At 49.1% G+C, this 24,103-nt stretch overlaps 4 protein-coding genes across 9 annotated transcripts; 3 read left to right on the plus strand and 1 right to left on the minus strand.

Moving 5' to 3' along the window:
* Positions 1–21: 21 nt before the first annotated feature.
* On the plus strand, positions 22–2,975 carry LOC102704236 (protein NRT1/ PTR FAMILY 8.3-like). The gene is made up of 2 exons (XM_006652680.3): positions 22–182; positions 1,019–2,975. The coding sequence occupies exons 1-2, from the start codon at positions 126–128 to the stop codon at positions 2,699–2,701; spliced, it is 1,740 nt and encodes a 579-aa protein (XP_006652743.2). The 5' UTR covers positions 22–125; the 3' UTR covers positions 2,702–2,975.
* Positions 2,976–12,972: 9,997 nt separating this feature from the next.
* Positions 12,973–16,458, plus strand: LOC102704509 (protein NRT1/ PTR FAMILY 8.3-like). Its single transcript, XM_006652681.3, has 4 exons — positions 12,973–13,023; positions 13,227–13,289; positions 14,463–14,774; positions 14,858–16,458. The coding sequence occupies exons 1-4, from the start codon at positions 12,973–12,975 to the stop codon at positions 16,214–16,216; spliced, it is 1,785 nt and encodes a 594-aa protein (XP_006652744.1). The 3' UTR covers positions 16,217–16,458.
* Positions 16,459–16,567: 109 nt separating this feature from the next.
* LOC102704793 (FK506-binding protein 5-like) lies at positions 16,568–21,331 on the plus strand. Of its 6 annotated transcripts, none has more exons than XM_040523545.1 (10): positions 16,568–16,763; positions 16,844–17,501; positions 17,590–17,733; positions 18,163–18,261; positions 18,395–18,454; positions 18,550–18,648; positions 18,745–18,843; positions 18,940–19,038; positions 19,151–20,673; positions 20,750–21,331. In XM_040523545.1, the coding sequence occupies exons 1-10, from the start codon at positions 16,650–16,652 to the stop codon at positions 20,801–20,803; spliced, it is 2,949 nt and encodes a 982-aa protein (XP_040379479.1). In that variant the 5' UTR covers positions 16,568–16,649; the 3' UTR covers positions 20,804–21,331. The 6 variants fall into 6 exon arrangements, with proteins under 6 accessions (XP_040379479.1, XP_015692071.2, XP_040379478.1 ...); XM_015836585.2 differs by having other exon boundaries at positions 18,356–18,454; positions 20,750–21,330; XM_040523544.1 differs by having other exon boundaries at positions 16,844–17,480; positions 18,356–18,454; positions 20,750–21,330.
* Positions 21,332–21,594: 263 nt separating this feature from the next.
* On the minus strand, positions 21,595–23,768 carry LOC102705065 (late embryogenesis abundant protein At5g17165-like). Its single transcript, XM_040523549.1, has 2 exons — positions 23,569–23,768; positions 21,595–22,145 (listed from the first exon to the last, which is right to left on the minus strand). The coding sequence occupies exons 1-2, from the start codon at positions 23,652–23,654 to the stop codon at positions 21,866–21,868; spliced, it is 366 nt and encodes a 121-aa protein (XP_040379483.1). The 5' UTR covers positions 23,655–23,768; the 3' UTR covers positions 21,595–21,865.
* Positions 23,769–24,103: the final 335 nt, after the last annotated feature.

Consider the following 24,103-nt stretch of genomic DNA (forward strand, 5'->3'; position numbering starts at 1 on the left):
CCATCGTACGGGATTCCCAGCCAGAAAGCGAAGGCGTTCGTTCTCAGGACGACAGGAGAGAGCTGGCTGCAGAGAAAAAATAAAGTAGGGACGTCGAGTTCTGAAAAGCTTGCAGAACTGCGGCAATGGACGCCGGCGACGCCATGGAGAGAGGGCAGCAGCGGTCGCCTCGGCTGCCAGAGGTATTGAGCTTTGAGCATGCATGAATCTAGTGTGGTTTATATTCAGGCATGCAGTTCTTGTAGTTGTTTCTTCTAGTTCTTTCTATGCAGGTTGAGGAATCGACCGATTTTCTGTGTAAATTTTGTGAATTTTTTGCGTTCTGAAAGAGCCCTGAAGGATGTACACTCTTTTCTTACTTCTTAGGTTCTTTTTTTTTTTTTGAAACCAAACTTCTTAGGTTCTAATTGCATGACAAATATGAAAGACGAGAGTTGAACGAATGACATTTCATAGATCATATCCGTATGTCCTAAAGGTAGAAGATACATGAGCTGAACAATTATTTGACCTGTTTCTACGGAAGGCAGAGAAAGATGGTACGGCAAAGACGAGTCGTACTCGTACGTATTTGCACGATGCCACGAGTTGGTGGCAACAAATTAACTGGCCGGGTCTCCATCGTTAAGACGAGCCTGAGCAATTCCAAAGTCAGAAAATATTCGATTGTGTGTCTGTGTTTAAACTTTAAAGCTATGAAAACCTTTCAGTCTTTCCACATAAAAGTTTTAAAAAATATGGTCACTGGTCAGCAAAGCAGCAGAACACACGTACACACAAACCCACCACAACCACTCTGCACACCTTCCATAGGAGCATTCATTTATACAAGCCTGCTTTTTTTTATTCATTCTTATTTCAGAATTCAAATATAGTCGCTGATGCATGCAATAACAATGCAAGAATATATACTCTGATAGCTTGTAGTAGCAGTACGTAACATGATTCGAATACAAAGGGCGAAAAAAATACGATGTAAACTGACATGTTCTGCGCAAATCTGGACATGATTTTGCAGAGCCGAAGCCCGAAGATGCAGGACGACGACACCCTGACGGTGCCGCTCATAGAGGACAAGAAAAGCGGGAGCAAAGCACCGGCGGTGGTGCTAGGGTTCGAGTGTCTGGAGAGCACGGCGTTCAACGGCATCGCCACGAACCTGGTGGTGTACCTGGAGACCGTGCTGCACGGCAGCAACCTCGCGAGCGCGTCCAACGTCACGACGTGGTTCGGCACGAGCTACCTCACCCCGGTGTTCGGCGCCATCGTCGCCGACACGTTCTTCGGCAACTACAACACCATCCTCGTCTCCCTCGTCTTCTACCTCCTGGGCATGGTGCTCGTCACCTTCTCGGCGTTCCTGCCGGCCACCGCGCTGTGCGGCGTGTTCGGGTCGGCGTGCCAGCAGCAGCAGCCCGTCTTGGGCGCGCAGACCATCGCCTTCGTCGGGCTCTACCTCGTGGCGTTCGGCAGCGGCGGCGTGCGCGCGGCTCTGCTGCCGTTCGGCGCGGAGCAGTTCGACGACGACAACGCGGTGGACCGGGAGCGCAAGATGTCGTTCTTCAGCTGGTTCTACATCTGCGTCGACTTCGGCATGATCGTGTCGGGCCTCTTCATCGTGTGGATCCAGCAGAACGTGAGCTGGGGACTCGGATTCGGCATCGCCACGGTCTGCGTCACGATCGCGTTCGGCGGCTTCGTGCTCGCCACGCCCATGTACAAGCGCAGCATGCCCACCGGCACTCCCCTCAAGAGCATCGCCCAGGTCGTGGTCGCCGCGTGCCGGAAGGTCAGCCTCCGTGTCCCGGGCGACGCCGCACTCCTCTACGAGGTCCATGACAAGATCGATCAGGCGAAGATCACGCACACCGACGAGTTCAGCTTTCTTGACAAGGCGGCGGTGATCGTGGATTCCGACTTGGAAGAGGACTCGAACGACGCCTCGGCGGCGGCCGCGGGGTCGTGGAGGCTCTGCACGGTGACGCAGGTGGAGGAGCTCAAGATCCTGCTGCGGCTGCTGCCGATATGGGCGACGAGCATCGTGCTGTCGGCGGCGTACGCGCAGCTGAACACGACGTTCGTCCAGCAGGGCGCCGCCATGAACATGCGCGTCATGTCGTTCAGCATCCCGGCAGCGTCGATGGTGTCCTTCGAGGTGCTCTGCGTCCTGGCATGGGTGCTCATCTACGGCTCCGTGATCGTGCCGCTCCTCAGGAGCTTCTCCCCCGCCAGCGGCGAGCCGTCGCAGCTGCGGCGCATGGGCGCCGGCCGGCTGCTCATCGCGTTGGCGATGGCCGTCGCTGCGCTGGTCGAGATGAAGCGGCTGGACGCGGCGGGGCGCGGCGATTCCGTGAGCATCGCGTGGCAGATGCCGCAGTACTTCATGCTGGCCGGCGGGGAGGTGTTCTGCTACATCGCGCAGCTGGAGTTCTTCTACAGCGAGGCGCCGGAGTCCATGAAGAGCATCTGCACGTCCCTGGCGCTGCTCACCGTGGCGCTGGGCAGCTACATGAGCTCCTTCATCTACGCCGTCGTGAACGCGCTCACCGCCGTCGACGGCCGGCCCGGGTGGATGTCGGACAACCTCGACGAAGGCCACCTCGACTACTTCTTCTGGATCATGGCGGCGCTGTGCACGCTCAACTTCGTCGTGTACAGCGCGTTCGCGCGGACCTACAAGGTGAAGACGGTCGTGTCATGATGGCTCGCCACTCATCCGCGCGCGTACATAAACAAAAAAAACACACACACACACAAAATAGGAATATACGGAACACGTCCGGTGCACGTACAACAGTTTTGTTTGGCAGCGACAGATCTCTCGCTGCTGCTGGTCCACGTCACCGTGTTCCTTTTTTTCTTTTAATTCTTTCCTTTTTTTCCCATCGGTTTCACTGGGACATACGGATGGGCAACGGGACATCCATGAACTTTATGTTGTGCTCCTGGAAAGAAAAATTTGGAATGTGGATACACACACATACACATATGGTGTGATTCCTGTTTGAGTTTTGACCAAGATGATGAGAATTCCTGGGCCGTTTGTAAATTTGCCGACGTCGGTGGCGTAGCCTCGGGGAAGCGAACATATGGGCCATAGGCCCATAGCTGGGTGACTTTACGGGCTGACGGCCTACTATCAGCATAGATTGACGTTTGGAAAAAGTCCACCCAAAGTCCCTGAACTTATATGCGAGTCTGTTTTTGTCCTTAACTAAAATATCAGAAATGTGCACCCTAAACTCGCATGACCCGTTCAAAAAAGGTCCCTCGATAGTATTGCCTTTTTTTATTGTTTTACTGATGTGGCGTCCATTGGGTCCCACATATCATGTGAGAGTTCTGTACTAGTAACTCCGTTTCATATTATAAAACTTTCTAATCTCGCTTAAAATCATTAATTGATGAATGTATATAATTTATATATATATTTGGATTTATTAGCATGCATATGAATCTAGGTAAGGTTAGAAAGAAAGTCTTACAAGATCAGAAGCTCTCCCACCAGGATTGACTTAAGTGTAGCTACTTCTGAAGTTTTAAATTAGGTTTTGAGTAAAAGTTGGACTTTGGATAATCGTCTGCCCAAAAGTATTTGGAGACGGGAAATGTAGGAGAGGGTTAATCTAAATATACTCGTCTTTTTTTCATTTGATACCGTTAAATTTTAGATCAATATCAGACCATTAATCAAATTTTAATTTTGTTTATCAAATATGCAAGCATAATAAAAGAATTAATAAATATGTAATTCTTTTAAACAAGATGAATTGTCAGGTACATATTTAAAAATCAACCGTGGTCAAATAAAAAATACAGTAGTATTGCTTTTGTTGAAGTGGTAATACAGTAGTAGTATTGTAGATACATGTCACTTTGGTGCATGAGTTGCTTCGTCTAAGACATTTTTTTATGAAGCTATTACGATTTCCAGTTCGTGGCATAGCTAGGACCGTGACGTGTCTTTGATTGTGTCAATTTGGCTCAATCTCGCTTGCGCAAACGGCAACATTGAGTTTGTAAATTAGCTGACAGAGCTACAGAAAGAAAAGATGGTTAATTGTTTCCCACACACTGCAGATCGAACTGTCGCCTAAGCTGACCACCCACCCTCATTAAGCTAATCTACTATCGAATCACCATTGTTTACACTGTCATTAAACAAAGCCAGACAAAGCCTTCGCAGCCCTGCTGGTGCAGGTCGCGAGTGGCCGCAAGGAAATTTCCCGTCTCTCGCGTCGCGACTCTCACCCTCCAGCCTAATATCAGAACAGTTGCTCGCTAAGCTCCCACACCCGAATTGAGAAGGCTAATGAACCAATGATTATGCACATGCGTTTTGACGTGAATATAACTTTTTATGTACATATTTTCTATATCTATATATAAATTATATCTATATTTTTTTTATCAAGAATATTTGCAGATATTGCATTTAAGATGATATTTTATTTTTCATACGGTATACTTTGGTTAAATTTATTTCTATGTATAAGTTATATATATATATAATTTTATACCATATAAAAAATTTATTTATAAACTTTGTATATATGTATGTTTCACGCAGACACACAAGCGTTTGTCCATTAGACCCGCTCCATCCACTCACAGGGGCGGTGTATTAGGGGAATGACATATTGGAACTGATCTCCAACCCTTTAGCCCAACGGTTAAAGGGCAACCTTGACCGCGCCCTAATCGGGGGCGTCCAGCCCAAGTAGGCTGGTGGGCCCCCGTCACCCTGCGCTATATAAATAGGGGGTGGAGGCTGGCTCGGCATGGTCCCAAAGTTCGCCGCCGCCACCACTCCACCCCACGAACCCTAATCCGATCAAGGGAGGCGCAACCAGTGACGGGATACGCCACGGCCGCACCTCAACCTCACCGGAGCCGCCACGACCTTGCCGGGAGCCTCCTGACCACCATCACCGCCGTCAGCTAGAAGCCGAACAACAACGACGATGGCCGTGTCGTCTTCCTCCTCTGCAGGCGGCTCAACTAGTCGGTATCCGAAACCCTAACCCCGTTTTCACACCCGTACAATTATCGTTCATCCATGCAATAGAGAAAAACCAACTAGACCTAGAACCCTAGATGATCCAAATAGATCTTAATAATGGTATCAGAGCCAGGTTCTCTAGAGTTTTAGTTCTGTTTGTGCGATTGAAATCCAGAGAGAAATCAAAGAGGATTCGATCCCCAAAAGCAAACGAAAAGAAAAGCAAAGAAAAGATGTACCGGGGGCGAGGGGTGAAAACCCTAACCTATCCGGGGCAGATCCACCGTCGCCGGTCGCTGCCGACGACGCGCGGGATGCGCCGCTGTGCGCCGGGTGGCCGAGGGACGCCACCGTGCGACGGGTGGCCGGTGCGCCGCCGGCCGGCATAGAGAAAGAGGGCGCCTCCGAGGAGCCCATCGTCGGCCATGCGCGAACGCGCGCATGCTCCGGCGAGGGGGCCCGCGGCGGCGCCGCCATCACCATCGTCGTTCGCCTCTTGCTCTCTCTCTCGCGTTCATGGTGAAGGGAGGGTGAGAGACGGTGGGGAAAAGAGAAAAGAAAGGCGCCGAGGTTGGCGCGAGGTCGCCAGCGAGTGGCCGGCCATGGCGCGGCGACGCGAGAGTGGCCGACAGCGTCGGCGCCGCTCGGCACAACCGCGCCCGAGAGAGACAGAGAGGGTTTTGGATCTGGACGGGCGGCGGCGGCTGGGGTCGGGTTTTGATACCCCGATCTCTCCGCCCGGCCGTCCGATCGAAACCCTAGCAGATCGGACGACCGACGATGACCGGACCGGATTTGGCCCAAGAGGGCATGCACGGCCAGCGACTTTCCCGGCCCAGGCCCAGGTTGCGGCCTGGGTGGAGGGGAGGCGCACGCGCGAGGGAGAGCAGGCCGTTGGGCCGATCTGTATCGCCCGGACTGAAGTCCAATTTTGGTCCCTCGGACTGATTTAAAAAAAAGTATGTTTTATGCCCCGGTTTACAGTATGTCTCAAATTTAAAGCTATTGAATGTTTATTTTATATTTTTTCTATGCAATTTGAACCAACGGGACAATTGTTTAGAGAATATTTAAATATTTTTTTCCGCTGCAAACTGATTGAATTACTAAAATTTGATGTTTCTAAAATTAAATTTTCGAACCAACGTGAGAATTTAATTTTAGTGACATTGAACATGTGCTATGATATTGGATTTTGACCAACGTTTTAATCTCAATATCACAGTTATGGCCCTATGTGTTATGTCTAATTTTACCCAACGGTAATTTAGGCCTAGTACATAATACAATTATAGTTATCTTTATCCTTGGTTTTGTTCTCACTATACTTGACTGTTTCAGGTGGCTACTCCTTGATGGGTTGCACTAAAGACATACCAACCCTGAAAGGAGACAATTATGGTGAATGGAAACGAAAGCTCGACCTTGGAGAGGTGGACTGGGTGTTAACCACCCCATGTCCTACAGAGCCTACTGCTTTAGTCAGAGGCGCCAATGAGTCTGATGCAGACTGGGAGAAAAGAGGGAGGGACCATGCTCCTAACGTCATGTCTTATGACATAGAGAAGAAAAGGTGAACCTTAGCCAACAAAAAATGTTTGGCTGTGGTAAAGAATACCGTTGATCCCACCATAATGGGCTCAACCCAGAGTGTGAAACTGTCGCAGAGTACTTAGACAGAATAAAGGGCCAGTTTATTGGTTCCTCAAAGACTTATACGACACAGCTCATTAAGCAGCTCACTTCAGAGAAGTACCGTGGAGGTGGCATAAGAGACCACATCTTATGGATGGGTGACATGGCTTCTAAGTTGAAGCCAGTGAACCTGGGCTTAACAGAAGAATGGCTAGTCCATCTAGTCATGGCATCTTTGCCAAAGTTGTTTGACAAATTTGTTGTCAACTTCAACATAAGCCCAGAAACATGAAACTTTGAAAAGCTCATCTCGAATTGTGTTCAAGAGGAGGAGAGGATTAAGGATTCTACTAGTGGCTCCATTAACTATCTTAATTTGATTAAGAAAAAAAGATAAGTGTCCTCACTGCAACAAGACAGGGCACCAAAGGTCCTCTCCTTCCTCAAAAGCCAAATAGCCACAGCCTCAGCATCAGCCACAGCAGCAGCAATTCTCTGCTGAAAAGGATCAGTGTCTTCACTGTCGGAAGACAGGGCATTACAAGAACGATTGCCCCGACTTCCTAAAGATGATCATGACTAAGAAAGGTGAGAACATCATTACATTTGTAAATGAATCTCATTATGTTGGTTATTCTAGATCCACATGGTGGGTTGATTCTGGAGCAACCATTCATACTTGTAATTGTTTGCAGGCATTCCATTCGACGAGGACTACGCTAAGAAGCGAAAGTTCCATTAGAGTCGCCAATGGAGTAGAAGAAGAGGTTGAAGCTGTTGGAGACGTCTCTCTTGCGCTCCCAAGTGGCTTTACCATTCGACTTAGAAATGTTTTCTATGTTCCTTCATTACAAAGAAACTTAATAAGTGTTCCCAAACTTGATTTGGATGGTTATCATTGTCGTTTAGGAGACGGCAAATGCGAAATATGGTGTAATAATGAACGCATTGGTCTTGCTATGTTGCAAGATGAGATTTGTTTATTATCTCTATCTGAAAGTGTGAATGTAGTGTCCTCGTCGACAACAGAAAATAAGAAAAGAAAGAGAACTCCCAATGTCTCATTGAAATTATGGCACTGTCGTTTAGGCCATATTTCGAGGGGGAGAATTGAGAGACTAGTTAAGAATGAGATTCTTCCTCCATTGGAGTTCTCAGACTTAGAACAGTGCATAGATTGCATTAAAGGCAAATTTGTAAGGAGCATCAAAAATGGTGCAACTCGTTCCACGGGAAACTTAGAGATCATTCATACAGACATTTGTGGTCTATTTCCTGTGAAAAGCGTGGATGGCTATGACTCATTCATAACATTCACAGATGATTACTCCCGCTATGGTTATATTTATCCAATTAAAGAAAGATCAGAAGCTTTGGATAAATTTAAGATCTTTAAGGCTAAAGTTGAAAATCAGCATGACAAAAAGATTAAAGTGGTAAGGTCTGACCGTGAGGGGGAGTACTATGGTCGACACACACCATATGGGCAAATCCCTGGACCTTTTGCAAGGTTCTTATTAGAAAATGGAATTGTAGCCCAGTACTCTACACCGGGCGAACCTCAACAGAATGGAGTAGCTGAAAGGCGTAACCATACCCTCATGGATATGGTGCGCAGTATGATGAGCTATTCCAACCTACCATTGGGGTTATGGATGGAGGCGTTAAAAACCACCATTCATATTCTCAACAGAGTTCCAAGCAAATCGGTGCCCAAAACACCGTATGAGCTATGGACAGGAAGAATACCCTCGCTAGCTCACCTCCGTGTGTGGGGGAGTCCTGCAGAGGTTAAAGTATTTAACCCAACCATTGGGAAGTTGGACCCAAAGACAGTGAGCTGCCATTTTATTGGCTATCCTGAAAGATCAAAGGGTTATCGTTTCTACTGTCCTGACAATTATACAAAGTTTGTAGAAACGAGACACGCCGTCTTCTTGGAAGACGAGATGATTAGGGGGAGCTCGGTAGTTCGAGAGATTGATCTTGAGGAGACGCGGGTGTCAGAACCCGCTCTGTCGACTCAAGAACCTTTCTTCTCTCTACCTGCTGACGTCGGGCCAACACCGTCAATTCGGTTTGACGTTGTGGTACCAACTCCTGTTGTTACCCCTCCTGTGGCAACAATGAATGAAAGTGAGGAACCTGTCATACAGGATTTGACAGAAACTAGTGCCACACTAGAGGAGTAGCCTCAACAGCCTCGAACAGATAATGTGCCAGAACAGGAGGCCCCTAGAAGGTCTGAAAGAGTCAGAAGATCGGCTATCCGTGATGACTATGAAGTTTATAATGTAGAAGAGTCTCATATGCAGTAAGATCCCACCTCATATGAAGAGGCCATGAGAAGCGCCCGTTCATCTGAATGGTTGGAAGCAATGAAAGATGAAATGAAATCAATGAAATTAAATGATGTCTGGGATTTAGAACAAATTCCTAAAGGAGCCAAAACAGTAGGCTATAAATGGGTCTACAAAACCAAATATGACTCTAGAGGGAATATAGAAAAGTTTAAGGCGCGACTTGTGGCAAAAGGTTTCACGCAAAGAGAAGGAATTGATTACAACGAGACATTTTCTCCAGTCTCTTGTAAAGATTCCTTCAGAATTATAATGGCATTGGTGGCACATTATGATTTGGAATTACATCAGATGGATGTGAAAACGGCATTCCTAAATGGTGATTTGGAGGAAAATGTTTATATGGCGCAACCGAAAGGTTTTGTCATAAAAGAAAGTGAAAATATAGGATGTCGATTGAAGAGATCAATTTATGGTCTAAAGCAAGCTTCGAGACAATGGTACTTGAAGTTTGATGGGACAATAAAGAAATTTGGTTTCCAAGAGAATGTTGAGGACAACTGTATTTATTCAAAGTTTAAGAATGAAAGATTTATTTTCCTAATTCTGTATGTGGATGACATTTTACTAGCTAGTAATGATGTCGGTCTACTGCAGGAAACAAAGAAATTATTGTCATCAAATTTTGATATGAAAGACCTCGGTGAGGCTTCATATGTTTTGGGCATAGAGATTCATCGAGATAGAAGAAAGTATGCATTGGGACTTTTCCAAAAGACATATATAGAAAAGGTGTTGAAGAAATTCAATATGTCCAACTGTAGTTCTTCACCTTCTCCTATAGTAAAAGGCGAAAAGTATGGGTCATCGCAGTGTCCCAGAAATCAATATGAGCTCAATGAAATGAAAACAAAGCCTTATCCGTCAGCTGTAGGAAGCCTACAGTATGCGCAAGTGTGCACACGACCAGTGATATGACCAAGCCGACCACACCGTCAAACATGCCGACTACTTCAAGCAGGATGACTACTTCTACAAGTCAAGCTACACCAACTACACCATCTCATGTTTTTGATGGACCGATGACACGTAGTCGAGCTAAGAAGCTACAACAAGAGGTGCACGCGCTACTTTGTGAATTTAATTTTAACATTGATGAGAATTATATACTGCCTAAATCGTGCATGTTGCTATTGCTTAGGTTCACCATGGAGGATGACAAGAATACACCAAGAATGAACCAGAGAGATGGACCACGTCAAATCAGTTCAGCTTGACAGAACTGTCAAGAAGAACCAGTCATATCTTTTGATTCCCTGAAGCTACGAAGGTGTATGAGTACATGATGGAAAGCTCTTGAAGTTAACTTTCTAATGCCACTAGTCTCGACTAGTTTGGTTTCTCCAATAAGGCAGACGAGTACTTTTAGTGCAGACTGGTCAGAAGGTCAACAGCCAACCTGACGTTCAAGTTCTTGTGCAAAACTGTACCATTGTACAATATTTCGTGGTACATGCTGCACATGGAGTGAAAGTGCATCAAGTTAACTTTCCAACGCAACTGACGGCATGTCTTTTGGAGTTCCCTGGATGGAGTTATTGCCAAAACACTGAAGACTGCACCGAAGACCAACAGCCACGCGGGAACCACTCAGGAGCATGGAGGCCTTTTCACATTTTGTCTTTTCATTTTCTATTTCGTGTTTCCACCTATCTAGAAAGGCTGCTACTTGTATAAATACCCCTTTGCTCCATAGCAAATGCAGGACTTTTGATAAATGAAATACAGACCCCCTTTGTTTAGCTGTGAGCTAACAAATCCTTGAGAGAAATCTCTACCCCTTTGCTCTTGTGATCTCCTTCGCGGGAATACAACAGCGGCGGCTTCATCCGCTCCCAATTGGTGCTCCTACTCCCTTCGAGGTCTCCTCGATTGATTGTAGGTTGTATTGGTTGGTTCCTTGAGAGTGTGGTTGGGCGAATCCTCGATTCAGGTTGCCGGTTAAAGACGGTGGTTGGCTTCGAGTTTTATTCGTCAGGTTGCACTGGTTATCGCTGCTTGCAGCAAGTTATCAGTTATTTGGTGATCATCCTACGCCGTGAAGATTGGGAACACCTTGGCGCATCAACCAGACTTGGCATTTGTTACCGGGTTACTTGGCAGATTTCAGAGTAATCCAGGCCCAGAGCACTGGAAATTAGTAAAGAAAGTCCTGCGTTATTTGCAAGGCACAAAAAGCCTCATACTGTCTTACAGAAGATCAAAATCGCTCTAGGTAGTGGGGTACTCTGATTCTGACTTTGCAACAGACAACACAAAGTCAACGTCGGGATACGTGTTTACTCTTGCGAGAGGGGCTATTTCATGGAAAAGCTCCAAACAGACAATAACCGCAGGGTCTACAATGTATGCCGAATTTATAGCATGCTATGAGGCAACAGAGCAGGTGAACTGGCTTAAAATATTCATACCTGGTTTAAAGGTGGTTGACAGTATTGAGAAACCACTAAAGTTATACTGCGAAAATGAACCCACAGTAATGTATGCTCACAACAATCAGTCAAGTGGTGATGCCAAACACATTGACATAAAATACTATGTTGTGAAAGACAAAGTCCGGGATCAAACAATCAGTCTCGAGCACATTAGAACAAATAAAATGCTCGCGGATCCGCTTACGAAAGGCCTACCACCCAACGTGTTCAAGGAACATGTAGCCGGCATGGGTTTAAGAGAAGCCTTATGATTTCTGGACTATATGGCCCAAAAGTAAAGTATCTATTTCTGAATAGATATGTGCATAGTGGTTGTGGAATCCATCAGTGATTAACTGAGACGATGAAACATGCTCTATATGCAAATCTGTGATGGAATGGAAAAAGCCTAAAAGAAATAGTGAGATCAAGGGAGAGAATGTTGAAATTGATCTCCAGCCCTTTAGCCCAACGGCTAAAGGGCAACCTTGACCGCGCCATGATCGGGGGCGTCTAGCCCAAGTAGGCTGGTGGGCCCCGTCACCCTGCGCTATATAAACAGGGGGTGGAGGCTGGCTCGGCACGGTCCCAAAGTTCGCCGCCGCCACCACTCCACCCCACAAACCCTAATCCGATCAAGGGAGGCGCAGCTAGTGACGGGATACGCCATCGCCGCACCTCAACCTCGCCGGAGCCGCCACGACCTTGCCGGGAGCCTCTCGACCACCATCACTGTCGTCAGCTAGAAGCCGACAACAACAACGATGGCCGGGTCGTCTTCCTCCTCTGCAGGCGGCTCAACTGGTCGGTATCCGAAACCCTAACCCCGTTTTCACACCCGTACAATTATCGTTCATCCATGCAATAAAGAAAACCCAACTAGACCTATAACCCTAGATGATCCAAATAGATCATAACAGGACATTCCATGAAAATTAGTGTAGAAAATTCTTTAGCAATGTGTATCTATTTCTATCATATATTCACCCATCATAATTCAAACTTAAGAGACCTGCAACAGTCAACTACATAAACAAGCATGGGAGTGGTATCTTAATCTTATTCAAGCTCCACCCCCTTTGTCCTAATGCAATCTACAATTCATACATCCTCGTGCGAAGAATCCCATACGCGACGATTCCTATTGCAGTGGACTGGTGTCCCCGCGCATGTGCGCGCGTTAAACCCACTTGCGCTGCTGCGCGAATTATATAATAAGAACTGCCTTGCGTTGCTGCGTTTGATTGTTTGAACCGCTCTAATAATGTACTTCGTCTCCGACTGCCGGGGTTGGTGGGCTGGTCTGTTGGTGGCGGGGGTGATGATAAGCGAGCGGCCGGTGTGCTCGCGCGCGCGCGCGCGCTTACCTGTTCTCCCTCGCGTGGCGCCGCGCTTTGACTGCGCCCGCTGCCGCTGCGTGTATAAGCTAGCTTCATAGTGCCTTGCTTGCTTGACTCTCATCAGCTCGTTCCTATCCCAGACTCTAGCTAGCTCCCGGAGCTCTGGAAACGGTTCCAAGGTTAGCCGGTGAACCTCGCGGTGATACTCGTTCCGGCCGGCCATGGACGCCAGCGAGATCATCGTAGCCCTGCCCTCGCCGCGGCTGTACAAGGTATGTAAAACTCCATGACGAGCAAGCTCGCTCGCCGTCCCAGCTTAGGGAAATAGGGATTCATCATCGGAGCTAGCAGCCTAGCACTGCGTGATTGATTAGTTCATTATTTGGTTTAGCTTGCTTCTACTGATTAATTTTGAAAGCTCTCGTTCGGGGTTTATAATCAATAATATGCTTGTGTTTGAATTGCTTTTGTGTAGAGCTTGACGCTCCGGAGGATTGCGACGAGGGAAAGGAGCGCGCCGCTGGATGAAGAGATGACGGTAAGCACCTGTTTGATCACGTTGAATCCTATTTCATCCCCTCTTCATAGCTCCGTCCTAGTTTTTCCCTGTGCGAAGTCCATGCTTGCTTTGATCGATATCGGATCGGCCATCCGCCGGCCACGCCATCTAGACGCCACCTGTAGCTGTATCGTCATTTTGTGTCATATCAATATATCATCTCTAAATAGATTAAGGGAGCCTCCTTCTCTCCATTGGAGGTGGCGTCAAGCTGCTCACCGCTCCATCGCATTGGAGCACACCATAGCCTTGACCATGTCTTTCCTCGAATTGGGAAGGGCGAAGGTCGCCGCCGTCGGTCGTCGCTCCACCAAACCAGAACGTCTATTAATTTGTTTTTGCATGTAAAATCATACGGTGGGCCAGTCTGAGCCTGGGCCTGATCTAGGTAGATACGGATTAGATGCTTTCGGCTCGAAACAAAGTAAGTTTTTCTTCGGCCCGGCCCATGGTTGGCTTGGTCTCATTAGCATGTCGGTCCGTTTATACGACAAAAAATTTTCGAAAGAAATGTCACGTCGGATATTTAAACGGATGTCAGAAGGGTTGTCAGACATGAATAAAAAAAATAAATTTTATGGCTAGCTCAGAAACCGCGAGACGAATCTTTTAAGCTTAATTAATCCGTCATTAACCCATATGGGTTATTGTAGCACTTATGGCTAGTCATGGACTAATTAGGCTCAAAATATTCGTCAAAATTTCTTTCTTAACTGTGCAATTAGTTTTTTATTTTATGTATATTTAATGTTTTATTTAGATGTCTAAAGATTTGATGTGATGTTTTTGGAAAAAAAAACTTTTTGGAACTAAACAGGGCGAGCGGTTGCAAGGCGTGCCGTGAAATTCGTTTTTCATTTGTGTACGACATCTGCTCAAATATCTGACGTGACATTTGTTCCAAAAAATTGTGAAGACTAAACGCAGCTAGGGGTGTAAGTCGGCCGGCCCGTAAACTTGCTTATAAGTCAATTAAGTGGATAACTTGGTGGACAACCCGCTTAATTAGCCTATAAGCAATTTTGCGGGCCGACTCACTTACACCCTTAAACGTAGCCGTGACGAATGAATCTCATAACTCCCTGTACGTCTTGTAGATTACTCGTAAACAAAGGTCTCAAACTGTGCAATCTTTCCTGACTTGATCTGCAGATCCGAAGCCCGAGGGATCACGACGACGGCCTGACGGTTCCATTTATACCTGGAGACAAGAAAACAAGGAGCAAGGCTCCAGCAGTGGTGCTAGGATTCGAGTGCTTGGAGAGCACAGCATTCAACGGCATCGCCACGAACCTGGTGGTGTACCTGGAGACGCTCCTGCACGGCAGCAATCTCGCGAGCGCGTCCAATGTCACGACGTGGTTCGGCACGAGCTACCTCACCCCGGTGTTCGGCGCCATCGTCGCCGACACGTTCTGGGGCAACTACAACACCATCCTCGTCTCCCTCGTCTTCTACCTCCTCGTACGCATCAATGCACTGCAAAGAGATAGCTACCATGCATCTTGGAAGTGTCGCACTGAACTTTGTGGTTTCATTTTGTCCAGGGCATGATGCTCGTCACCTTCTCGGCGTTCCTGCCGACCACCGCGCTGTGCGGAGTGGAGGGGTCGCCGTGCCAGCAGCCACTTCTTGGCGCGCAGACCGTCGCGTTCATCGGGCTCTACCTCGTGGCGTTCGGGAGCGGCGGCGTGCGCGCGGCGCTGCTCCCGTTCGGCGCGGACCAGTTCGACGACGAGAGCACGGCGGACCGCGAGCGCAAGATGTCGTTCTTCAGCTGGTTCTACCTCTGCGTCGACTTCGGCATGATCGTGTCGGGCCTCTTCATCGTGTGGATCCAGCAGAACGTGAGCTGGGGCCTCGGCTTCGGCATCGCCACGGCCTGCATCGCGCTCGCCTTCGGCGGCTTCGTGCTCGCCACGCCCATGTACAAGCGCCGCATGCCGACCGGCACGCCGCTCAAGAGCCTCGCCCAGGTTGTGGTCGCCGCGTGCCGGAAGGCCAGGCTCCGAGTCCCCGACGACACCACCCTTCTCTACGAAGTCCACGACAAGCTCAACCAGTCGAAGATAGCGCACACCGACGAGTTCGGCTTTCTCGACAAGGCGGCGGTGGTCGTGGAGTCCGAGTTGGAGGAGGAATCGAACGACGTCGCTGCGGACGCCGCGTGGAGGGTCTGCACGGTGACGCAGGTTGAGGAGCTCAAGATCCTGCTGCGCCTGCTGCCGATATGGGCGACGAGCATCGTGCTGTCGGCGGCGTACGCGCAGCTGAACACCACGTTCGTGCAGCAGGGCGCCGCCATGAACATGCAGATCATGTCGTTCAGCATCCCGCCCGCGTCCATGGTGTCCTTCGAGGTGCTCTGCGTGCTGGTGTGGGTTCTCATCTACGGATCGTTGGTCGTGCCTGTCCTCCAGAGCTTCTTCCCCGCCAACGGCGAGCCGTCGCAGCTGCAGCGGATGGGCGCCGGCCGGCTGCTCATGGCGTTCGCGATGGCCGTCGCGGCGCTGGTGGAGATGATGCGCCTCGGCGCCGCGGGGCGCGGCGAGACCGTGAGCATCGCGTGGCAGATGCCGCAGTACTTCGCGCTGGCCGGCGCGGAGGTGTTCTGCTACATCGCGCAGCTGGAGTTCTTCTACAGCGAGGCGCCGGAGTCCATGAAGAGCATGTGCACCTCCCTGGCGCTCCTCACCGTGGCGCTGGGCAGCTACATGAGCTCCTTCATCTACGCCGTCGTGAGCGCGTTCACCGCCGTCGACGGCCGGCCCGGGTGGATATCGGACGACCTCAACGAAGGCCACCTCGACTACTTCTTCTGGGTCATGGCGGCGCTCTGCACGCTCAACTTCGCCGTGTACAGCGTCTTTGCGCGGACCTACAAAGTCAAGACGGTCGTGTCGTGATCGTGATCATTCGTAGTAAACACTTGTAGCCAGCGTTACACGTGGTCGATTTGCGTGTGTGTGGAAAAAGACATGTTTTGATGGGCTTACGGCCCAGCAATTGAACTTGTACAGTAAATGGGCTGTTTTGTGAGCCGTACGCTATCCTCTTCGATTGGCTGATCCAAAGTAGCCTCCAAATAATGTCCACTGGCGTGGGGACCACATGGCCCACGACGTTCAAATGGGAAAGACAAGTCCGCTCCAACCCTCGCAACGCCCAACGGTCCTCGAATTCAAAACCAGCCCCGCTCCGCCTTTATATCCGACTCCCACGCTCCCTTCCTCCATTTTTTTCCCCATCGCACTGTAGCTCCTTCCTTCCTGGCTGCGCAGATCGAAGGCTCGAGGCGAGTCGGAGAGCAGAGAGCGTCGCGACGGCGAGGACTCCGGCATGGACTTCCACGCGCTCCCCCGCCGCGACCTGCAGGCGCTGTGCAAGCGCAACGGCGTCCGCGCCAACATGACCAACGCCGCCATGGCGGAAGCCCTCGCGGCGCTCCCCGCGGTAAGTCGAGGCAACTTTTCGGATGCTTGCCTAGTTCTGATTTTTTTTGGCGCGGAATGTTCATGTGCTGGCTTGCCCAGGTTGATGGGATTGAGGAGTTTGTCAAGCAGCCGGCCGCCCTGCAGGCGCCGGCGACGGAGGCGGCGGTTAGTGCGGTGGCGGAGGAGGATCCGCGAGAGAAGAAGGGAAGCCCGCTCCCGCGCGGCCGCCGCGTCACGTTCAGCACAACCGAGGTGATCAACCTGGACGGCAGCGACGAGGAAGGGGTGAGAGAGAACAAGGAAGCCTCGCTCCCCCGTGGCCGCCGCGCCGCGGTCAGGCCATCGAAGCTCATCAGGCCGGACGACGGGGAGCAGGTGGAAAAGCAGGGTGAAAATGGGGATGAGAACGCGCCTGCGCTTGGCGAGGGGCGGCGCGGCGCCAGCAGGCGCGCCCGGGCCGACCCTGTGGTCGCTCCAACTACGAGGAGAAGGGCTGCGTCTAGTAAGGTCGAGACAGATGATGTGCCTGGGGCTGTGCAGGCGCCACCGGTCCCGGCCACTCGCCGGAGGGCTCAGATCAGTACGGAGACTGCTCCTGCTCCAACCACTCGTCGGAGGGCCCAGACTACTGTGGCCGCACAGGCAGAGGAGAAGGTGACCAGGGGGAGACGGACGACGAGGAGAGCTGCGGAGAGGAAGCACGACATCCAGCAAGAGGAAGAAGAGTGCATTCAAGGTAACAATGTCTTGATTCAAGGTAACTGGGATTTCAAAAAAGAAAAGTTCTGCAAAAACTGCTGTTTCTAACCTTCACTAATGCAAATTTTGTTCGCCGCGCGAACCAGGTGTCGTCCCCGACGTGCAAAGTACAGAGCCCGTACCTGTTTCTCAGGGGGCATGTAATGATACTGATAAGGTAGAAGAAACCGGTGAATTTCTTGCCGCACAGCAAGAGAGCGCACTCGAGAAGTCAATGCAGGAAGAGGAAGGTGAGGTCTCACTTCTAGGAAGCATTTTCCTATAAACATGTTACCTAAATAGTCATCAAAAAGTTCAAAAGAAATTAACAAGATGAATTAATCTGACATATATCAACTCCATAAATACGCTGGTTGTAACAACAAAATAAATTAAACTGAAACTAAAACTAGCATGCACACGTTCTGAGCTAAATTTGTTATTTTTTGTTACAACTTGTAAAAGTTGAATTTGAACATGTATGTTTATAGAGTATTATATAGCTCATATTAATCTGCTTGTCAAATTATTTCAATTTTTTTATAACTATTTAGGTGACATATAAAAAAAAGTAGATGTTAAACCGAAAATACTTTACCATGTAATAAATAGATCCATTTCATTCTCCTGTACTCAGGAGGTCTGAATTTGAGTGTGCTTGTTTCAATTGATAACTTCAGAAAGAGAAGTGGAGGTGTCTGCTGAAACTGTTGAGGCAGTGACTCAGGAATGCTCAGCTGACGCAGTACTAGAAGATAAGCCGGTGCAGGAAGAGGAAGGTGAGATATCGGTTATATTAACCATTTTTCCGTAAACCTGTAATGGCTCCATTTGTTTCCGAATTTGTGTGTTTGTTCCAATTGATAAATTCAGAAATAGAAGAGGAAGTGTCGGCTGAAACTGTTGATGCAGTGGCTCAGGAATGCTCAGCTGACGCAGTACTAGAAGATAAGCCGGTGCGGGAAGAGGAAGGTGAGATATCAGTTATATTAACCATTTGACCGTAAACCTGTAATGGCTCCATTTGTTTCCGAATTGAGTTCGCTTGTTCCAATTGATAAATTCAGAAATAGAAGTGGAAGTGCCTACTGAAGCTGTTGAGGCAGTAGCTCCGGTATGCTCAGATGACGTAGTACTAGAAGATAAGCCGGTGCAGGAAGACGAAGGTGAGATATCAGTTATATTGACCATTTGGCCGTAAACCTGTAATGGCTCCATTTGTTTCCGAATTTGAGTTTGCTTGTTCCAATTGATAAATTCAGAAATAGAAGTGGAAGTGCCTGCTGAAACTGTTGAGGCAGTAGCTCCGGAATGCTCAGATGACGTAGTACTAGAAGATAAATCGGTGCAGGAAGACGAAGGTGAGATCTCAGTTATATTAACCATTTGGCCGTAAACCTGTAATGGCTCCATTTGTTTCCGAATTTGAGTTTGCTTGTTCCAATTGATAAATTCAGAAGTAGAAGTTGAAGTGCCTGCTGAAACTGTTGAGGCAGTAGCTCCGGAATGCTCAACTGACGCAGTACTAGAAGAGAAGCTGGTGCAGGAAGAGGAAGGTGAGATCTTAGTTCTATGGACCATTTCGCTGTAAACCTGTCATAGCTCCATTTGTCTCTTTCGTAGTTGGAAGGTCTGAATTGAGTGTGTCTGTTAAATTGGTAAATTCAGGGTTGGAAATGGAAGCACCTGCAGAAACTGTCGAGGCATTAGCTCAGGAATGCTCGCCTGACTCGGTAGTAGAAGAGAAGCAGGTAGCAGTCGAAGTCGAACAGCTGATTAGCTTGGATGATTCGCCCATTCTTGGCCTCGTGTCTGGTACAGGACAGAGTGAGGAAGCCGCTGTCTGCAACAGTGAGTGTCGCATGGACATATTGGTGACTGAAGAGAGCTCTGACACAGTTTGTGACGACAAGGAAGCCTTGTCTGCTGACGACGAAGCCTTGCCTGCTGATGAGAAGGAAGCCTTGCCTGCTCAATTCCTCACCGACACTGGCGATGCCAAAGAAGAGGAGGATGAAATGGAGGCTGTGGATGAGGCATGTTTTGCAGCTGGAGAGAATGGTGCTGAGACTGTCGATGAACTAAATGATACACTGACAGAGCATGCTAACAATGCCGTTCAACTTAATTTCTCGGAAGAGATCGATTGTGCTGATGAGGAGGCGGGAGTAGTGGCCACCGATGGTCTGTTGCAGAGCTCAGCGACAGTTGTAGCCATGGTATCAGGCAGCGTTGCCACTGAGGAAGCTGAATTCTCCCTCAGTGTTGGCCATGGCAGCGACGAGGAGGATGCACTGGAAGCGATAAATGGAGCTGGTTTCACGGTTGGGGAGAAGGGAGTTGAGACAGCTGATGAGCCGTATGATACGCTGTCAAATGCTCCTATCAGTTCAATTCAGCCTGATTTCTCTGCAGATACCAGTTGTGCTGTTGAAGGCGAGGGAGTTGAGGATCTGCTGCAGAGCACAGAAACTACGCAAGATGACTTCAATACAGAAGCTTGTCATGCTGATGAACCCAATGAACTGGTCACTGTTAAAAGAGTGTCATCAGAGGATGATATCAGCGAGTTGAATGTTATCACTGGTGACCTCACACTGATGTTCCATGATACTGAAGAATTGGGTAATCACATTAACTCTGTTGAGACAGCTGATGAGCCGTGTGATGCGCTGTCGAATGCTCCTCTCAGTTCCATTCAGCTTGATTTTTCTGCAGAGGAAACTACGCAAGATGACCTCAATACCGAAACATGTCATGCTGGGGAACCCAATGAATTGGTCACTGTTAAAAGAGTGTCATCAGAGGAGGCTATCGGTGAGGTGAATGTCACTACTGGTGACCACACACTGAAGTTCGATGGTATTGAAGAATTGCGTGATCACATTACCTCTGTCGTGCCGGAGGGAGTTCAGACCCTGCCACTGTTTACTGAAATGCTCGACAATGTCAACGATCTCTCGTTGGGTACGGTCACAGATGTCGAGGCAATGGTATCTGAAGTCAAGGATGTGTCATCAGACTGCGTGCACGGTAGCAATATCACGAAGAGGAGCACTGAACTTTCTGCAATGGAGAATGGCGACGAAGTGAAGGTCGTGGAGAAGAAGAAGGAACCTGTGGAACTAGCCAAACTTAGCCTAAGGATTCTTAAAGCCAAGCTCAAGGAGAAGCTGACTGCTAAACACATGGTAATGAAACTTGACCTTTGTCTATGAACTGTTCACTATTTATCATGTTGAGTACTAAAACACCTCTAAAATGCAGCGGAAGGAAGCGAAAAGGGTGGCCTTGGGCAGGTTGGACGAGAATGTTTGTTGATTCAACACAACTGGACAGCATCCAGCAACAGCGACCCTAGAAGATAAGTGTGATCAACATCTTTGTTGCAACAACATATCACGCGGATTGCGTTGGATGCGTCCTGGTTGCTTTGAAAGGTTGGTGATAGTTTGGTGTGGTTTTTTGGTCACGCAATGGCCACGTAAAGCAATGAAATGCGTGTGTTATTAGCATCAGGTTGTGAAACCATGGTTTCTGTAGCCTCCGTTCTAATTTATTTCTGTTTCTTCTTCTATTTATGTACGATTCGACTGTATTTTAGTCAAGTCTAATCGTAGTAAGCTCACCCTGCCGTTGTGTGGCTATGAAGCAGGAGTGATTTGTTAAGTGTTATTTTCTTAATGACAGTCTGTGTTGTATCGTAGTGTGTTAAGTGATTTGCAGCTCCCAAACTGTTTGGAAAATACCGTAAGTTTGCTGATGCGCTTTTCCTATATTTCAGTAAATTTGCACAGATGCAATGTCTAGATATAAGATCCGCGTGTAAGATTTTAAATGACAATCCAGTTACTTTAACTAGACCTCTGAAACCAGAATCTCAAGAGGATGACAGCAAGCCATCTGAAATCACACAGGCAAAAAAGTGCGTAGCCAGTAATCCTACCTGTCCGGCCAAGCTTTTGTATCAAGATGTCCGGATCATGGCCGTTGCCATTGGCTCTTAACCAACCACCCTTGTTCAGAAGATGGTATTCAGCCCTTCTATCAATACCGTGTGCCCTCACATGACACTGATTGCAAACCAAATCAACCAACCATGGACACACAGCTAGTAGAATATTCTGCAGCATCACGCTCAGAATAGATTCACCAGGATCCAAATACTTATAGTACGGATTAGGACACAGGTACAACACGGCCACAAGCAACATGAGCACACGTCTTTTGCTTGTTCTTATTTTGCGCATCAGCATCGCATCACTATTACTACTACCGGTGCTGCATGCCATGTCTTGCTGATACTACTATACTAGCAGAGAACCACGGCACTAGCTAGCAGCAACGATCAGGCTCGTACGAGGCCTGGATTAGCCAGCCCGATCAGGCGACGGGGGGCTTCTCGACGTCCTCGAGCGGGCGGAACCACACCTTCTGGTCCAGCACGGTGGCGCCACCATTCGCGCCGCCGGCCTTCGCGATGCCAGCCACCGCCGCCGCCGCCTTGGCGTCCACCGCCGCCGGGCCGAACACGCCGGTGGTCGGGTGAGGACCCCAGTACTTGTCAGGGCTCCCGACGCTGCCGATCACATCGTCCGGCACCACGGCCGGGCGCACCTGGTCTTCCACGTTCTTGTCGTACGCCGAGGCGCTCACGGCCCTCCTGCACACAAACCACCAATCAAGTTAAAAATACACAACCAATTGGCCCTCCTTTGCAACTGTAAACACTTTTTTTATGAGTGTGGTTTTGCGGATGTCGGTGTTGGAGGATTTCGTTGGGTGGTACACTGCGAGAGGGCTGGGCACGAGCACACACATGGGGGAAGGACGGAACTGAAGATCCCGTGCTCCCTGCTGTCGTGGTTGCTGGGGTCAGCAGCAGCGGAAGAGGACAAGCGAGAACGTGAGAGGCACACCAGCCAGCGAACGCAGGAGACTCGTCGGTTTGGCTGCGGATAAGGGCGAGACCGACCCGCTGCTCCAGCGCGTACGGTCACCGATCTGGTGAGTGCAGCAAATCGGGCGGCTCAGATCGGTCTCCGGGCCGGGTGGAACAGAGGCGAGATCGAGAGCGTGACCGAAGAAAAAAGATCGTACGGCTGGTGGGCCCGGAGGCAGGGTCCCCATCCCTGGGCCCACCGACGGCGCCCCAGGGGCCCCACCACACACACCCCACTTCTGCAACGTTCCCCGTCTCACTTTGAGTAAAAACCAAGAAAAAACAAGAGGGAGGTTTGATGGACACAGGAGGAGCGGAGCGGACAACCACCGCGCGCCAAACCAACCCATCCATCAACCGATTCGTCGAGGAACTTTTTGGAAAGCGACGAGCCGGGGGTCGCTCCCATGGGTGTACACGTCGCATGCTTCCACTACTCCCTCTTCTTTCATCTTCTTTGTGTGATGTGGGTGGGCATTCAGGTGGCCGGCCATCAGTGCGACGCAGGCTGCTTTACCCAGTTCTCTGACTTGTTCATCCTCCCTCCGGTAAGGAGGCAAGCATCAGGAGAAAAAAAATCTCCCTGGATCTGGCCATGCTGGTTTTAGCCATCTACAACTACTAGCAGTAGAGTTCTCTTAAATCATGTACGTTCGGATATTTTTGCAGATACTTTATGCATATCGATTGTTCTTGAACAAGGACAAGAGATTGAAGTACTAGTGGTTGTTCTTCTTTACAAAAAAAACACACACGATCTTTTCTAGGAGGTGAGGACGCTATACCAGTTCTAAATCATGTGAAAACATAAGGGGTCTTTCTATGTTTTACTACTAGCATACTGCCATGAAAGTATGAAACTCCATAGCCCATGCAGCAGCCACTGCATGTACAACTCCATAGAACAAGGATCTATTAAGGTCTGAATCTGGGGATGATCACAACCCAGCAAGATAAGCTCCTATGCTGAGGGAAACGTTGGAAGGAAACAGTCGACAGGGGAAGAAACTAACAACGATAAAATCATAAAACCAGCGCCTACAAGTTTTTCAACGAAAGGCAAGATCTTCCGCATGGTCAGAACTTCAGGGTTCAGACCAAGCATGAACAGCTATGTCAGCTATGCAGAGAAAGAGATTAGTACCTCGGGGAGGTGGCCTTGCCGGCCAGGACGCGGGCGACGAAGCTTCCAGCGATCACCCGCCCCTTGGAGGTAGCCACTGCTGCCATGCAAAGGTCGATCGAACGGAGAGAGGCGAAGGCTATGGAGTCCGGAGATTAGGGGGGAGAAGCGGAAGAGAGAGAGAGTGGGTTTTCAATCCGGTGGACTGCTCAGCTACCGCTTTGCCGGCTACTTATATAGCGGCCCCGAGGAGGATGATGCCGGTACACCAGCGTACAGCCACCGTGATCTGGAAGGGATAAGAAACGGTGCTGGCATATTACGGCTAATGGGAGGCAGCGGCAGTGACGGCAAAATTTGGCTAATTGTGATGAGATGATGGGCGCGCCCGAACTAAAACCAACGGCCAACGCATCACTGTCGTCCGTCTTGCTGCGATTCTGTCCCTCAAGCGACTGCATCCTGGCCTTCTCGCACACTCCGTCCGCGCTAACCCGTCCGATTGTGTGATAAGCTAACAGCAAGACCTTTTTTTTTAATTTTGTTTCGGGGTTAT

This window comes from Oryza brachyantha, chromosome 4, assembly GCF_000231095.2.
Source record: "Oryza brachyantha chromosome 4, ObraRS2, whole genome shotgun sequence".
Taxonomy (NCBI): domain Eukaryota; kingdom Viridiplantae; phylum Streptophyta; class Magnoliopsida; order Poales; family Poaceae; genus Oryza; species Oryza brachyantha.

Coding starts and splice junctions, on each gene's coding strand:
- LOC102704236 (XM_006652680.3), top strand. CDS start 126: ATGGACGCCGGCGACGCCATGGAGAGAGGGCAGCAGCGGTCGCCTCGG. Junction 183..1,018: donor GGTCGCCTCGGCTGCCAGAG/GTATTGAGCTTT, acceptor ATGATTTTGCAG/AGCCGAAGCCCGAAGATGCA.
- LOC102704509 (XM_006652681.3), top strand. CDS start 12,973: ATGGACGCCAGCGAGATCATCGTAGCCCTGCCCTCGCCGCGGCTGTAC. Junction 13,024..13,226: donor CCTCGCCGCGGCTGTACAAG/GTATGTAAAACT, acceptor GCTTTTGTGTAG/AGCTTGACGCTCCGGAGGAT. Junction 13,290..14,462: donor CGCTGGATGAAGAGATGACG/GTAAGCACCTGT, acceptor CTTGATCTGCAG/ATCCGAAGCCCGAGGGATCA.
- LOC102704793 (XM_015836585.2), top strand. CDS start 16,650: ATGGACTTCCACGCGCTCCCCCGCCGCGACCTGCAGGCGCTGTGCAAG. Junction 17,502..17,589: donor TAACAATGTCTTGATTCAAG/GTAACTGGGATT, acceptor CGCGCGAACCAG/GTGTCGTCCCCGACGTGCAA. Junction 18,649..18,744: donor GCCGGTGCAGGAAGACGAAG/GTGAGATATCAG, acceptor TGATAAATTCAG/AAATAGAAGTGGAAGTGCCT.
- LOC102705065 (XM_040523549.1), bottom strand. CDS start 23,654: ATGGCAGCAGTGGCTACCTCCAAGGGGCGGGTGATCGCTGGAAGCTTC. Junction 22,146..23,568: donor GGCAAGGCCACCTCCCCGAG/GTACTAATCTCT, acceptor GTTTGTGTGCAG/GAGGGCCGTGAGCGCCTCGG.